Raw genomic sequence first — 17394 nt, 5'->3', positions numbered from 1 at the left:
CAGATCCTACAAACCTCATAACTGTGAATTAAATAAAATAAACCTGTTCCTTTTTTGCTATGTGGAAAAGCTTTTTTAGTAGCCATTGAACATATAACATATTGACCTATTATCAGTTGTACTTTGCAACATAATCTTGTTGGTGGCATATTCAATTTGGTCATATGCAGATAGTTTTGAAACTTCACTTCCCCTTTTCTGTTTATCCAGCCAAGTTCTGGAAACCACATGTTGAATATTTCTGAGACATTTAAGAAAGAATTGCGGCTGATGGTTAAGTTTGCAGCTGTTATTCCCTAACTCAATTTATCTAATTGAAGTGAGAAACTAGAAAATTAAAGCAATTGATATTTTGACATCAAACTGTATATTTTAGAATGCAAACTGTGGATGCATTCATGTCACATAAGCCCGCATAATTGGTTATACTATACATATATGCCATTTATTTAAATGCCTTGCCCTATTATGCCAATTTTACCCTAAATAGTGGGTTTTAAAAAAAATTATTTTGTTTCCACTGACTGTTTCATTTCTGGTTATTGGTGAGCTTGATTCATGATTACAAAGGGATGCTGAATTTGATAATTTTTCCTCAAAACAGGAAATCATGGTGGGCTCCATGTTTCAAGCTGAAATTCCAGTTGGTATATCTAAATACAAAGAGAATGAGAGAGGTAAACTTTAATGTAAACTGTTTAACTACTTTGTTGATATACTGTAATACTGTAAGCAATACTGTAGATAAACATTATTTAACAATACCTGTTAATGTTACTGAAGTTACTTGATTCAGTTTAATCAAATTGAATCACAAATTGAAGTGATCTGATTCAATTTAAAAGACTGGACAGATAAGGTAATTTACTTGGGAAAGAATTTACCACTATGAATTTACCATTTTCAGCTCCACATTTAATGTAGTAAACTCTAGCAATTCTTAGAAGGTGTTACGGTGGTAACAACTTTTACCTATCTTCTGGTGACTTGATCTTATTGAAGTGGTTCTAAGAACTGGGCCTAAGATGTACTGTACTAGATAATTTTTATCTTTGTTACTGGAAAATATCTGTGTAGGAAATACTCGTACTATCACTGTTATATTGTTATGGGCGGTGAGCAAAAATGTATTATTTTTTGCCTGCAGTTTCTCATCCGTACCAAATCACAGAACTTAGTTGCCCATTTCCAGGAGCTAAACTTTCTGCTCTTCCTTAGCCACAGATATGCTCTGAGATCACTTAACATTCTGCCAATCATTGCTGTACTTCTAAGATTCACTACCACAAGACTGCCAGTTTTAATAGTAGAAAACAGTTTCTGGAGATTTTTGCCATGCACTGTGGAAATTTTCACAAATCCTGAAGAGATCATAATTGTTGGAACTACTGCAACCAATTTGTGCCGTTTATCTTGTTGCAAACTTCCCATTTAGGTCTGTGTCGTTTAAAATCACATTACTCAAGAGTTGGACCAAAACAGAGTCTACTCCATCTACCCCTAAATCCTTTCAAGCTTGATATGTTATGTAGTTGAACTAAAACACTTCTGGATGCAGACACTGATGTCAGCAATCTCAATGCCTGGTAATGAGAGGCAATACTCTCTAACACAAGTCTTTCTTTGCATCATTTTCTAATAACATGCTTGCACCAAAGACCAACTGCAGTTTTTCTCTTCTGCCACTCATTTATTCCCTCTAGAACAGTGGTCTTCAGCCTTTTTTGTAGCATGACCCCAATAAATAATGAGACTGGGAACTTATCATCAATCCCACCCCACCCCCGGTGCCTATCTGCCACTCCCCACCCTTGTTACGCCCTCCCAGCACTGTTAACTGTAACCAAATATTCTTATTAGAGAGAGCAGAAAAGGTTACCTGAAACCTGGCACTGGTAAAAGCCATTTTAGCACAGTTGCTAAGAACCTGAGCAAGACTGGACACCTTCCCCTTCACCTGGCGGTGTTCTAATTCTTCAACCTATTTTGTTCCTGTAAGTTGCTACGACCCCACAACTGAGGCTTCATGACACCATTTGGATTCCGACCCCAAGGTTGAAGAACACTGTTCTAGAATGTAGCAGTAAATGTCCCCCAAGGACAGAAGCTGGTGGAAGCTGGCTGTCAGAAAAGTTATCAGAACTGCAAGTGCAGTTTGAGTTGGAGCTACCCAAATGGGCGTGGAGAAAATGTTTTAAGCAAAGCTAGAACTCCTCATGCAGTGCGAAACTTAGGCTCACAATAGCCCTATCAGGACCCTGTCTTTGGATACAACCCTTTTTCATTTTAAAAACCAAAATCCACTGTGTTTGGGTTGCAAGTGGACTTCAGTCTAAATCAGTGCCTGGTTCCATAGTAGTTCCAGATCTAAAATCTAAATCCCTAAGTCTAAAATGAAACTGGTGCTTCCTTGTCATTTAGTTCCCTTGTGTGCATGCTTGCCTTAGTTCTATTGACAAGTTCATTGTTGGGTTTTTTTTAACTCAGTTAATTACACAGGCCAACACACATTTTGCTTCCTTAAAAGTTCAAGCACTTTCCTCATGAGGAAGCATACACCTTGGCTTCCTCATAAGGAAGCTGCTTGAACCATTCACTAATGAGGCTATACTGTATCTCTGAAAGTAGACGTGATAGGGCAAAACATATGCCATTTTTTGAATCAGCGCCCCAAATATATCTAGGAATTGTTACGTTTAAGGAAGCAAAATGTGTGTTGGCCTGTGTAATCACCTCATGGAGGTCACTCGGGGCAGAGCTTTTCAACTCTGGAGAAGTTGCTTTTCAAGGGGCACAGGCAATGCAGAGATTAGAGGCAATCAAGGCTGGAAAGGTGTAGCCAAAGTTAACCTTTTCGCTGCTCTTGAGACTTCCCCTGAATTCCATTGAATTGAAGCCAGCCTCCTCCTCTAAATTTACAGAACCTGCTGCAACCATTTTGCAAATGCTTGCATTTTGCAGAGGTCTGTTTTAGAAGGATTTGATTAATGGTTCTCCTGCAGTTGTTCCCAACCTTTTTCACTTGTGTATTCCTTGGTAGCCCATTTCCATAAATTGTACCCCTCATATTAGCTAAATGTTTGTAATTAATAATATAAGCCCTTATTTCCTCCATATGTAAACCCATACTTCATGTATTCATCACAGTATTTTATCTTTTTATCTGTTTGAAGAACTGAAGACTCTGCCTTTGCACTGTTTTGCACCAGAAGTGTCCTGAGAGATTCTTGGTGATTGATCCCTTTCCATATTATGTTTCAGCTTTTTTACTATGTTGGTTTTCAATCACTGATAGATACATGAATTGATCACCAAAAATTAGCTATTAGTGGGGCTTTCGTAGGCAACTAGCTACCTCCCTTCCTGCTTTGCTGGCCCTGCAAGGCATTCTGGAGCACTACTTGCTTTTTTCTGCCATTTTTCCATTCTTTTTCAAGCACTCCTAAAGGTCCTGTCAAGTGCCCCTGAGGGTACATGTACCCCAGATTGGGAACTACTGTTCTACTGGTATGTTGTTTACAATGCACTTACTCTGATAGTGTTTACAAAATGCTTGTGAATACCAGAATTTAAAAAGTTAAAGGATAAAAATGTAATGATCTTTTACTATATTTTTAATAAATTAGAGACTGTACAGTTCTTAGGTAACAATTAGTGGTAGGTTATTTTTCAGGATCTGGCCTCAGGTAAAATCAGACAAAACTATAGTTGGAGACCCCCCTTAAGTTTAACCCCTGACTTATCTGAGGGTCATAGAAAATTCCATGATTTTGGCACAAAAACCTGCCGTTAACTTATCTGTGGGATTGACTTATAGATGGGTGCCTGCGGTGTACAAAAACACTGACTCATCAATTCCCAGTCCAAACCCCTGGACCTAGAAACATGAAATTTGGGGAGTATATTCTTTCCGTAATGTAAGGACCCACTAACAGATTTTTAGAAATTTGACCACTAGGGAAGTGAAAAGGGGTAAAATGTGAGGTATCTACTTGGTTTTTGCTTACGAAAGTTACCCATACAAATGCTTAAAAACATAATTCAGGATTTCACCCTAATCAAGCTCTAAAGGGGTGAATCTAAATTGGGGAGGGCAGATTGTAGAACCTTTCCTGCTACATAGGCCTGGCTGGTTTTTTCCCCTGTGCTACTGCCTGAGAGATACCTGTGGCCTGCATGGGAACTGAGTCTAGGTCGACCGGCTCTTTTAGCTTAACTCTTTTTAATTCAGTATGGCAAAGGGTAGTAACAGTAAAATAAAAGAAAAATAAGAGTCATTTTAGTGTTTACTCTGAATAGTAGAGGGAAGTGAATTTCTGGCTCAATATGAAGTTCGGCTACCACAAGGTTTTGACAAGCCTGTTTCCTGAGAACGTGTGCATTGTGCCCTTGCTCTTCTTATCCATCTGTTCCAGTGAGAGGAGAGTTGTGTGGTGCAGTCAAGCATCCTTCACAGGAGGCATTGTTCTGCTTATCCCTGTGTTCCAATGAGACGAGAGTCAGGGAGGGATGCTGGCTTGAGAGTTGTGTGGCACAAGGTCTCCTTTGCTATGACATCAAGTCCTAGGGGCCGTTGCTGTAAGTGAAAGCAGGGATTAACTTCAGAGAGGGCTGCTTCTCCCTTGGGCAGTTCTATGTGGCCTGCTTCAGAGTGAGTTCACCCCGAAGCCTAGTGATCCTAGCACCTGAAGGGAGAACCAATCATGTGGTCTACAAAGAGGTCCTTAAGTAGAGAACAAAAGGTCATAGCTATTTTTTGTGATATTTTTTCACTACAGTCTTCTGTTATTTCTTTATCAAATATTATATTTTGAATTTCACTTCCTCGTTTTTCTGCATCAACATGCTTCGCTTTATTCAAACTACATGTACTTTTTCTTAATTCGTTTTCCTTTTGTTTTGTGAATGTCTTTGTGAAGCATGAGTACAAAACCAGTTCAAAATACAAAAATAATTTCTTAAACCAAAAAATTTGATGGAGCCATGACTTTCAATAATAATGTTGCCTGACATGGGGTAGTTGTGCTAAATTTAAGTTACTCATTGCAAGCAAAGTTTATTGATGTCAAAATGGAGTTAAAGTAGTTAAATACCATAGCAAAGCATGGGTATCATGCTAGTGTGTAATATTTTGATTTCTCATTCAGTGTATGAAAATGATGACCAACTGCTATGGAATCCTGATCACTTGACTGAAGAGAAAGTGATTGAATTCCTTAATGAAGCCTCCAGAAGAACAGGTGATGAGAGAGGAATAGATGCGATTCCTGAAGGATCTCATATTAAAGACAATGAACAGGTATGTCAAACTTCTTATGGCTCACAGTGCATTGGAATACTCATTTCCTGCCCAGAAACAGGCAGGGCAAGTCGGAGAAGGGATGTTGTTTTCAACATTACAATACATTTGAAGTGTGCTGGAAAGTTTGGGAAGGAAGATGATAAAAATGTGATGGGGGATTGGAGTGAGTCCAGTAACCTAACATGACTGAAGGAAAATTTATTGTGAAGAAAGCCCCATGAAGTCTGCTGGAGCTTACTCAAAGGGAGATGTAAAAACTCAAAAACTGCCTGCTGTAATTGAATGCCACAGGAGCCAGAATGTTGAGATGGCAGTTGGAAAACAGCCAACAGAACACTGGGTAGGGGAAAGAAGTGGCAGCTTAAGCCTCTGTCAGCTTGGGATAAACAACTTAGAGTTGGGGTGATGGAACATTTAGTTGTGGGACCATATTGTCTATATTGGCAGTTCTCAAACTTTTTAGCTCTGGGACCAACTTTTTTAGAATGACAGTACGTTGGGACCCACCAGAAGTGACGTTATTAATCTGGAAGTGAAGTCATGGCTGGAAGTGACACCAGCAGTTTAGGCTTCAAACTTAAACTGTGATCAAGCCAAAGGTCCCATTGCACAGTGCAGTCGTGCTGTAATTTTGCATAGCTCGGAATTCAAACATTCCAGTTCTGAAGCCAATGCAGAATGTAGCCTTGAGATCCTCCTCCCACCACACAGCCCCACTCCCTTTCCAGCATTCCATCTTCCCATCTATCCAGGGCAAAGTATCATGCCTCTCTGCCACCAGGAGCCCACCCTGCCCAGCAGCTCTGTACCCTGTATTTTCAGTGGCGGCTGAGCTAGGTACTATGTGACCCACCTGAAATTGGCTCACAACCCACTTAGTGGGTCCTGACCCACAGTTTGAGAAATGCTGGTCTATGTGTAGCAGGCATTCATTCACCTGAATTTGCTGTCATTTGTATGTGAAAAGGAACCATCCATGAACATAGTGGCTTTCGCATACTTGGAGGATTCCCAATGTATGCAGAAGTGAATAGGTTTGTCAGCAAAGAATAAAGAAAAGTGTTCCAAAGTCCTAATATTGACTAAGCATGCTGTGTGATCCCTCTCAGGAGCCGTAGAATGTTGAAAGTCACATGGGATGGGTAACAGAGCACTGGGAGTGAAGGGATTTGACTGGTTTGATTAAGGTTGGGCAGATGTGACATTTGTTGCAAGTCTGCCTTGTTAACTTGCAAAGGAAATAATTGACTCAAATAATGGATCTCAAATAAGTTCTCTTAAAAAGCAGTACAGAATATAAATATTCTTAATGGTGTAATAAACAGTTGAAGCAAATCTGTATTTCTTCCCTCTTTCTCAGGCATTGTATGAATTGGTGAAATGCAGTTTTGACACAGAAGAGGCACTAAGAAGATTAAGGTTTAATGTAAAAGCAGCCCGAGGTAGATGTATTCTATTTATATTCTAGTTATAACAAACTACTATTTAAGCAGTTTCCAACTTTTTGTTACATTAAGGTCACTTAGATATGTATTTATCTTCTATCCAATGATTTTTAGCTTTTGTTTTTATGGATCTTGAAATCCTGTCAGTTTAGCATTGAAAGTCTTCCTCCTCCTCTGAGTTCTAGGGTATGCAGTTAGTTGGGGTGTTGTTGTTTTCTTATAGTGGCCATGTAGCACATGAAACTCTCTCATATTGGTTCTTGGTTTTTGTTCTATTCTGTAAATGCATGAGGAACACCTTGATAGAATAAGTGCAGCATTTGGTGGAAATAGACCCCTATCCCTGGCTTGTTTTCCCATTTGTAGTAGAGATGGATAAGATCTTGGGTAAAAAAAACTGTAGTGGTAGTTAACTACTAGAACAGCATTTTTCATCTGCTGTGCTGCGTTAAGATAGTGTGCCGCGAGGCTGCCTCAGATGTGCCGCTAGATCAGAGCAGACAGCCAGCAGCCACACACATGGGGGAAGCAGCTGCTTTGAGCCTTATGTGCAGCAGAAGGAAAAGGAGCAACCAGCCAGCAAAGGGGCTGGTCGCGGCTGCTTTGCACCTCCTGCTGTTGCTTGCTCCTGCTCCTGAGCGAGACGAAGGCTGCAACCTGATCCTGATTTACCTGAGAGTAAGCCCCATTGACTATTATGGAACTTACTTCTGAGTAGACACACCTAGGATTGGGTATTAAGTCTTTACCTCCTCTGCGTGCTGATTGGGCGACCAGAGAAGCTTGGAGGAGGTCCCTGCGGGTGGTGAGAAGGAGGGAGTCAGGAGCAGGCAAGCAGGTATGAAGCGAGTGAGTCTGCTGAGGCCACCAGCCTAAGAACTGGCTGGCTCAAAGGGTCCTGGATAGTCCCTTTTCCTTGCCACAGTTTGCCTGCAACTCCCCAAAGCGACCCTCCCTGCATTGCCTTTTAGGGGAAGGGCATTGGGCCCCAATCCTCTCCATACTTACCTGGAAGTAAGCCCCATTGACTATAATGGGGCTTCCTTCTGAGTAGACATGCCTAGGATTAGACTTTTGGTCACACTTTTTTTTTGTTAAATACCGGAGCAGGCAATTGGCACTTCTCCCCACCCTACTCCCTCCCACAGGCACATTGCCCCCCAAATCTCATAATTGCAGGCAGCACCTCTCTTACTGTCCTCCCTTCACTCCTCCGCACCTTCCAAAGGTTCAGAATCACTTGCTTCAAGTTCTCTCTTCTCCCCCACACCAGATGAATCCTGTAGTTGTTTCTCATGTCTCTTCATTGCCCCTTACCCCACAGCTCTCCTATGTGCTCATTCTGACCTCTCTTCGCCAGCACTTTCTCGCATAACATTTTAATAACATTTTTCATCCTTTTCACAATCACATATCCTTTCCGCTCCAAGCTTCTTGTGAGTTTCTTTGTCATGTAATAATTGTATTAATTATATTAACAATTAATTGTAAGTAAAAAACTGGTAGTGTGCCTTGACAATTTTAGTGCCTTATCGGTGTGCCATGAGCTGAAAAAGGTTAAAAATGGCTGTACTAGAAGATTAACAATAGGAAATCCAGTGCCTTTTGGCAGATAGTTAAGTCTTGTCATATACCAAAGAAAAGGTTGTAAGGGTTAAAAGTGTGCTAGCAAGTCTGGTTCAATCACATTTAAAACAGTGGTGGGGGAGTCTACTCCTTGTATAAAGGGGAATATGTTTAGAGGAGGCAAAATCTGTCCCCCTCTTCTGCATGATCTTGGTGCACTCCAGTGCTTTTAGCAGTATTTCCCAACTGTTTCCAATACTGGACATGAGTCAGGTGGAGAGAAAATGCTTAAAGCAAGGGAAGTGCATAAAGCATTAGAGGGAAGTGGTTTTACAATGAACTCCTTTCTGTGTATCCCCTTTTTAAAAATGTGAATAGGGCAGATAGCATGGCTCCTCTGATCTTTTGGTTGGCCCTCTTTCAAAGCCTACAGTTTGAAATGTTAATTGTTAGACAATTGTTACAATTGTTAATTGTAATCAGCATATGTTTTTTCCTTTTTCATCTTGTAGTTTTGAATTAAAATAGTGCATTTTATATTTTCTTAATTCAGAGGAGCTGTCTGTTTGGACAGAAGAAGAATGTAGAAATTTTGAGCAAGGGTTAAAGGCTTATGGAAAGGACTTCCATCTAATTCAAGCAAACAAGGTTAGTGAAATGAGTAATAATAAAAGCCAATGGTGCAAAACACTAAGTGCCTAGGATTATAGCAAGTCAGGAAATTAGTTTCTCCTCCTATTTGTTTCCAGCATTTGGGCCCCCCCCCCATTGCACCCTTGATTAAAATCATTTTCAAAAGGGTAGTTTGGGAGCAGACATATTCTGGTTATTTCTGCTCAACAACATTGGGACTGGCATAGTCTTCCTACCAAGAAAGTTGGACAAATAAGGCTCAGTGCTTTTTGCACTGGTTTAGAACTGCACGTGCAGGTGTCTACTGACGTTAAAAAGATACTATTGTAGTTTGTTTAGTGCCAATCATAGTGCTTATGTATCCATTGAGAAAGATGCCTCCTTTTTAGGACAAGCTGTTTTTCAGAACTCTTTTCGAGAACTTTTGAGCCTCATTTGTATACTTCTGTTTTCTTAAAACCCAAATTGTTGGGAAATTCAGAAGCATTTGTGGCTGCTCTGTGTTTAGGGTCCTTCTATAGCAAATTGCCCTGTAAGACTAAGGTGTGTTCACTATTTTGGTGGAACATACGTTAGTATAGTACACAGGGTTATGAGTTAATTGAAGAAATAATGTGTGTTCAGTACTTGGAGCAACTTACATATGTTTTCCAAGTGATTTCCCCACTCAAGTACTGATCAGATTTGGAGGATTATAGGAATATTGGGCTGTTACCATAACGGTTCTCCATTCCTTTTTGTATAAGGAATGAGTGCCAGACATTTTTGAATATAAAATCAGTGTCAGTTGGCTGTTTTAAATGATTTTAGCATGGAGCTATATTAGTATGGAACCATATAGTTCCATGTTAGTAATCAAAACAATTCTTAACATTCCTAGTCTCCTTTCAGTCTTCCTTTGTCCCTCCCTGGATATGGTGCTGAAACATCACTTGTGGTCCTTATCATTCCAAGGGGTCTATAATGGTGCAGTCATTGCAGTTGTCATATGCTGCATTCTCTTTCTCAATTTTCATTGCTATCCTTAGTATGGTTAAGCATTACATCAGCAGCCAAGCTCTTTGCTTAACCAGGGTTTGCCAACCAGTGTCAAGCATGGAAAAGCATGGATCTTGATTAGGCTTAACCATGGTTAATCTTGATGCCACTGTTACAGCTTACTTAAAATGCTTATATCCCAATTTGTAGTTCTAAGAGGTTGTCAAAGCCGCATATAAAGATTCTTGCTAAGTCTAATGTTAAGTATAGAAATAACATAACGCTCACATGGAACCGAGATAATTCATTCTGTGTTGTCCTTGATGTTCGCTGATATTATAATTTGGCACAGCTTACTAGACAGTTGTTCCCACTGTGGATTTCTCAGCAGTGGCATTCCTCGCTGGAGCTTCCCCACGTGCCTCCCAGGTGTTCTGAGGGTCAGGGGGGGAGCAAGCTGCTTTGGGCTTCAGAAGGCCTTATAAGGCCTTCTGAAGGCCAAAAATCATCACAGTTTTCAGCCGGAAACCAGAAGTGACTGTTTTCGGCCCTCAGAACGGCATGCCGATACCATAGGAAGCCAACTGAGTGCTCCCTCATGCAGGGGTAGTGGGTAGTGGTGCAGTGCCGCCGCCCCAAGCCTGGCACCCAGGACACTTGTCCCCCTTGCCCCTCCTCAGGAACGCCACTGTCTGTCAGGCAAGGAAGTGAAGCTGAACAGTTTGTCTGTGAAGGGGCATGTCTTCCACTGATGGTGACAGTTAATATAAGAAGAGCCCTGCTGGATCAGGCCCAGGGTCCATCTAGTTCAGCTTCCTGTATCTCACGGCTGCTCAACAGATGCCTCAGGGAGCTCACACAAGACCATAAGATACTTGCATCTTGCTGCCACCTCCCTGTGTCTAGCATTTTATTTATACTCACACCCCCCAGCAAAGACACCAGATTGCAATTGGATTGAACTTGTGCTACTTTATTAAACACTGACCAATTTTTAATGCTTGAAACTTACTAAATATACCTTCCCTCCCTCACCAGTCTGGGGTAGGTGGAAAAACTGCTATCCACGGCCATGCCATTTATCCTACCAGACTTCCTAGTAGCCCTTGTTCATAAGATGTTTTGTCATTTGAATGGAGGAAGACTATAGTGGTCTGTCTCCTGACAAGCCTGTACTTCTGGGAGCATTTTACACCTGTAATGCACTGGTTTAGGTAACTGCAATTGTGCCAGAAAGTTAACTCCACAATGATGTGATGTATACCGTCGCAGTTCCACAATGGTGGAATTCCTTCCCTGCAAGCTTGATAGGCTGTTAAGCAATGCATTTCTTTTAAAAAAATTTGTTTCATTTGCGGTTTTTTGTGTCTGGAGTTTAGCATGTAGAGGGCTATTTTAGAGATTTTCATGTAGCCACTACTTTAAACAGGACATTTAGCCAAAGGTGAGAGAGAAAATTGTTACTGTAGCACTTGTATATTTCTCTTCTGCTAGAGAAGACTGCTTGCACTTACCTAGGTTGCCTTTTCTAGGTTTACAAAATCAGGACAAGCATGGAGTGGCCTGGGGGGGAAGGGATAAAAGCACTTTGTTCTTTTGCTGTTCATCTGTGAGTAGATGAGCGCCAAGTGGCATTGCCTAAATATTCTGTTTTGCACATGGCCCAAACTGCAGACCAGGTCCACTTAGATTACTGTGTATCTTGGAATCTTACATGGACAACAAAATAAGTATTTTTATGACTCATTTTTTCAAAGGTACGAACAAGATCTGTTGGAGAATGTGTAGCATTTTATTACATGTGGAAAAAGTCAGAACGATATGACTTCTTTGCTCAACAGACGCGATTTGGTAAAAAGAAGTATAATCTGCATCCTGGTGTAACGTAAGCTGTGCTGTTTCCATACTATTTATTTCCTTATCTTGCTGTGCACAATACAGGTTTCCCCTACCCCTGTATCCACGGTTTCACTTATCTGCCGATTTGGAGGGGTCCCGCCACACTCATTACAAGTGTTCCCCCTCATATTGGAGGGTGCTTCTTTCTTATCCCCCCCCCCAGATACAGAAATCACGGATATAGGGGAACCCTATACCCATTACCTTTTATTTTCTTCAGCAGCAATGGAAGCACAAGTGTTTCTTGTTATCAAAGGAACATTCTTGCTTAACTGAAGAACAGGATGTGCAGGCAACCAGCCTGAATACTAGAGTGAGACTAACCAAATATTAACAAGAAGCAGAAAATGTCCTGCTTCCTCCAGTTAGTCTCCTCCCTGTAGCATGCCAAGTGGATGCCAGGGGCACTACTTATATAGGGTTCTGCCATATCCTCAGTTTCAGTATCTGTGGGCAGGGGGTAGAATGGAAACCTTCAATATAGGGGAATGTCTGTAATCAGTTGAAAACAGTGTTTCCCAGTCAGAAGTGAAAAATGCATTTCCTAATGTGCTAACTTTCACACTGAGAAGTCTGTCTTGCCTTCCCAGAGCTGCAGATACTGTCAATCCTTAAGTCAGCCTATTTAGCACAGTGTGGTGATGAGCTATTTCAAGACCTTCATTCATTGATATAAGCTCTATCTCTAATGTATTCATTTATATAAATTTATTCAAATTTGAAATGTAAATTAACTGTTTTTTCCCGGCCCCTGACACAGTATCAGAGATGATGTGGCCCTCCTGCCAAAAAGTTTGGACACCCCTGCTCTAGACCACCTAGATCAAAAAATGAAAATCTGAGTTGGAAAACTATGTTCTGCATTTAAAAAATAATCAGTTGCACCACTTCTGAGATATTGTCAAACTAGGTAGTGGATTTTGTGTCATACAGGGTCTTTGAATTTTAGGATTAATAGTTAAAGGTAAATTTAATTGCCATCTGTTAAAATGGGGAGCATCTTATTATGGAAACATGTTAATCATTAATATTTCTTCATGAGTGGTATTCTTTCCTTTGAGCAAATTTTTGTGTATTTGTTAAGGGATTACATGGATCGTCTCTTAGATGAAAGTGAAAGTGCTGCATCCAGCCGGGCTCCCTCCCCTCCACCCACAACATCTAACAGCAGCACTAGCCATTCGGAGAGAGAGGACAGCACAACCAGCAACAGTAATCAAAATGGTAGCTAAAATTTCTGTTTCCTCTGAATTCTCAGTGCCAGATCTCTAAGCTTAAACTATTTTTCAGAATCTCCCTCCAGTAATGTCATGACATGGGGTATTTGTTGTCTTTGTGAGCAAAGATGATGGTAGTGATTATACTCTTCAAACATTTTTTTTCAACCTCGAGTTTGTGTTACAGGTTTGGCAACTCCTAAAATGCACAAACCAGTATTGAAAAGGACTCTTGAATCTGCATTTTATTTATGTACACTGTTAGGTTTCATGATGAAAGTTCATTTGCAAAACTTTTATACACCAACTAGTGTTAAGTTCTAGAGATGTGTTGCAAAACATTGGCTTCTCTTCATGTTACTCTTCTCTTCCCCAAATGTAGGTGTATCCACTAATGGACCAGGTGAATTATCGATTAAAGAAGAAGCAAAAGTTGAAGGATTGCACATAAATGGACCAACAACTGGCAAAAAAAAGTCTCTTGTGGATTTTGATACAAATGGTTATGAATCCGAAAACCTTTCCAATCATTCTAAAGACACTCATTCAAATGTAAGGAATGAAAATGATTTAGAAGAAAAAAGTGAAAGGCCTGCAAAGAGAAGAAGAGTCAACAGCAATGGAAAGGAGAGTCCAGGTTCCTCAGATATTTTTCAAGAAGCAGTGGCCCATGGAAAGTTTGAAGAACAGGAGGCTGTAGATGACTGAATGTTTGGCTTTGTTCCTTCAAGTAATTTCTGTGGTGTCTGAAATTTTCAGGGTTGATAGGTTACCTTGCAGATTCAAATCCATTAATATGATCTACTGAGGTTTTGAAATATATTTTGGTTGCTTTTCCAGTCCATACTGATAGAAGTTATAATAGGCTTTCCCCCCCTGAGATGTAGTTGCAGTGGATGGGGAGGAAATTTTATTGAAAACCACTGCTTCTTGCTTAGTCTGTGATGCATGCAGTTCTCTGCAAATTATTTTCACAGCACTAAACTATTGTAAAAAGTATAATCTGGAATGTTGTTTCAAGTTCGTAAAATCAAATTGTCATATGTTCAAGAATTCATACAGGTGAAGTGAATAGCTATTGAGTTTTTTTTCAGTCTACAGGAAGAGAAGCAATATCAGATGGATAAGGAATGCCTATAAATCCTGAAAGTTTTATATGTGAAAGACTATTTTTATATATATATAAGTATAGAAATATTTAAAAATAAACCAAGTCAGGTTTGTTTATGTAAAATTGTTGACATCAGTGATGTCTTTCCATATTCTTATCTGGGTATAAGAAATACATTCTGTATTTTTCCAGATTCTTTGTAGCCTTTGAAAGATTTTTACAATACTTAAGTCTTGATTGAGCTGTCTTTTCTAAAAACAAGTGTGTAATTTTCATAACTTGTACAGTATGGTAAACTTTTATGAGAGAGTTGAACTTATGAGGAGTCTGTCAGCTTCTTTTTATTTTGCTATAGCTTTTTTATTGAAGTTCTGTTTCAGAAAGTGGTATAAAATTTAAATATTTAAAATCTTAGCCAATTATGAAAATCAAAATTTTCATTCTAACTTGAGAGAAATAGTGACTTAGAATCTTGGCATTTAGCGCGATGCTTTGATTGCACAAATGTTCTTTTATAATTCTTTTTAGATTTATTTTTATGAGAAGACAAACAAATCAGCTAAATGCTTTAATGTTGCTAAACCTATTAGTCAAGGTCAGACATTACATTACTCATTTGTTAATTTTTACATTTCAGTGAGCACAGTACATTTAGGAAATGGGTCAAATAATTCTGGCTGCCTTGATGAGGAACAAATGCACAGTTCATATTTGGGGCCTGATCTTGCATCCAAGGAATCCACTGGGATTCATGCTGCTTGCTGCTTCTCAGGAAGCAGAGGAGTCTTTGTGAATAGTTATTACTGCATATATGTATGAATATGCACATGTATATGAGGTACCATAAGGGCTGGTAACCTTTTTTCTTTTTAAAGAAAATCCTTGCCAGTGTGGTGGGAATATTCCTAATAGCCATGGTTCCCATCCACCAAAGGATTTGGATTATGGCCATGATGGAGGTTTACAGAGTCAGTCCCTTGATGCCATGTAAAGGAAGCATTATTTGTGTATGTGTGTTGCATCAGGCTAATCTGTACAATAGTTCTAACCAATTAACTGTCTCGAGGCTTGCTTTAAAAGTTGACCACAGTTTCAAGTTGGTCTGATTATTGTGACAACTTGACAAAATGTGCTGTCTTTCAGCAGTGTTTGGTCTTTAATTATGCACCCTAAACAGACTTTTAGGCCATTGTGACATAATTTCATTGTAGACATCACTGGAGTTAGTTAATGATAAATTTAGCCCTCTGCTTTCTCCTGAAACATTTTGGGTGAATTCTGTGATTTAACATTACAGGGCTAATATTTATTCTGTCTACAGCTCACTAGCAGTATATCTAAGTAGGCATAATTTGCAGATTTATAGATTGAATCCTTACTCTTGTAAACCGCACTGCTTTCTGGAGGTGCCATGGTTGACAAATCCCAGTTTGTTAATACGGGAATCCAAAGTTTTCCTAGCCTCATATCAAAGATTATCTTTAGAAAGTGTTTTGGAACAAGGCAGAGCAATGCTTTTAGCAATCTTTGCCACTTTGATGGAAGACCTATTTTTCTGTTCCTTATATAATTTGCAAGTTGGAAATGCTTGCAAAACAGTTCATAGGAAAAGTTTATAAGTATATTGTTCTCAGGCTTGTAAGTAAAATATAGCACTGTGTACATTTTCAGAAATTTTACTTTGGTCTTTTATTCTTACCTTTAATGGTATGCCTAAGAAAAGTCTTGACATTCCGTAATCAATATGTAATGCTCAGCCGTTCTCTAAGTATTTAATTGTAATGTGCATTTTGTTTATGTAGTTTATACAATATTTTATTCATGTTCTTTAAAATGCAGCCACTATAACTTGATAAGACATTGCACTAGTAGTACTATTTAAAATTCTAGTAATATAGTAACCTGTTCAAGGAACTTTCAGTGCAATTTGGAAAAATGAAAACGTCCACTTCCGAATTGAATTGAAAAGTCAGTGCAGCTTGTGTATAGTACTTGTAATGTATATTTTTAAGCACTGTTGTGTCCAGCTGGACATTGTGTCCTGATCCATGAAGTGCATTGCGTGCAGTCTGAATCAAACCTTCAATTCAACAGATCTGACTGTTGGGCTTTATAAAAGGGTTTAAAGTGATATTTTGAAAGAAATCTAAAAGTTTGCAAATTAGTTTTTATAAATTTTTCACATAATACTTTTGCACTGTTGGTAATCCCTGTGTCCCCTCCCTAGCTCCCTGTCTGCAATTCTGGAAAAGCTTATTAAAGTATTTTTTTAAATATATTGCTTATATAAATACAATGGTTGAGTATTTAAGTGGAACTTGTGTGTTCTGAGAATCATAAATTGGTTAGGTTCATGGAGCCCTGCTTAGCAATGGGATATGGGGTTTTTGGACAATATGTAGTATTAACACAATCTTACACTTGCCATATGTAGGTGTTCTGCCAGATTCCCAGTCCAAGCTCCACCTGGAGAATTATGCCCACTTTTAGCTAATTCTCCCCTTCTTTCCTCAAATGGCCCTGGTTCTGCCCCGCAGTCCTGCTGGACCCCACCTCCAGGGTAGCTCACCTGTTCAACCTGCAGAGGTCCTTTCTCCTGCCAGCAGCCTCCCACCACTACAGCAGACCCTTGGTCCTCAGCAGGTCTTGGGCACAGCAGCCACACGCCAAACTCCAATGTCTCCAGCAGTCTGTTCCAGCAGTCTGCAAAGTCCATTCACCAGTCAGTCCACCAGCAGTCCATTAGCCATCAATTCCTTAGTCCATCAATTCAGTCTCCTTTCTTAAGCTTTCATCCTTCTGCTACCCATGCCCAACTCCCCCTTCATCAGGTTCTTTTATGCTTGAGGGCCCTATTGCCTTCAAGTGGCTGCAGCTGTGCAGCACACTCTGCTGGATGCCCAGGCCTTACCCTTAAAGGGGCCACTGCTGATACCACATCTACCTCCTCGCTAGATCTTCTGCGATTCCAATACAGCAGGCAGGCCTCTTTTACACTTAACATATTAAAATCACAAAACTGAATTCGGTTTAGCTGAAAAAATGTTGTAAATCTGGTTTATGCAATTGCATAATTTACAGAAAATGCAAGTCCATCAAAGGAAACATATTAGTGAATTTCATGTACTGAAAAGGTAACCATATGGGCCAACAGACAGAGAGTATCTCTATAAAGAGGTCCAAATTTGAGCTGTGCAGACTGCAACCTTATCAGTGCACTGATAGTGAATCTAGGGTTTAAAT

The 17394-nt window shown here is 39.8% G+C and overlaps 2 protein-coding genes across 3 annotated transcripts in view; one reads left to right on the top strand and one right to left on the bottom strand.

Moving 5' to 3' along the window:
* MIER1 (MIER1 transcriptional regulator) overlaps positions 1–16397 on the top strand; it is a 49124-nt gene extending 32727 nt beyond the window's left edge. For both annotated transcript variants that reach the window (XM_066625260.1, XM_066625261.1), the window contains exons 7-13: positions 605–677; positions 5148–5299; positions 6663–6744; positions 8867–8961; positions 11682–11809; positions 12908–13047; positions 13423–16397. In XM_066625260.1, coding sequence (XP_066481357.1) covers positions 605–677; positions 5148–5299; positions 6663–6744; positions 8867–8961; positions 11682–11809; positions 12908–13047; positions 13423–13748 — 996 coding nt within the window. In that variant the 3' untranslated portion in view covers positions 13749–16397. The remainder of the gene's footprint in view (positions 1–604; positions 678–5147; positions 5300–6662; positions 6745–8866; positions 8962–11681; positions 11810–12907; positions 13048–13422) is intronic.
* Positions 16398–16746: 349 nt separating this feature from the next.
* The window catches only part of SLC35D1 (solute carrier family 35 member D1), a 36568-nt gene continuing 35920 nt past the window's right edge, over positions 16747–17394 (bottom strand). Inside the window, exon 12 of the mRNA XM_066626119.1 lies at positions 16747–16854. Within this exon, the coding sequence (XP_066482216.1) occupies positions 16788–16854 (67 nt within the window). The 3' untranslated portion in view covers positions 16747–16787. The remainder of the gene's footprint in view (positions 16855–17394) is intronic.

The sequence above is a fragment of the Tiliqua scincoides genome, chromosome 4, assembly GCF_035046505.1.
Source record: "Tiliqua scincoides isolate rTilSci1 chromosome 4, rTilSci1.hap2, whole genome shotgun sequence".
NCBI classification, from domain to species: Eukaryota; Metazoa; Chordata; class Lepidosauria; order Squamata; family Scincidae; genus Tiliqua; species Tiliqua scincoides.
This window is presented reverse-complemented; position numbering and strand designations above follow the sequence as displayed.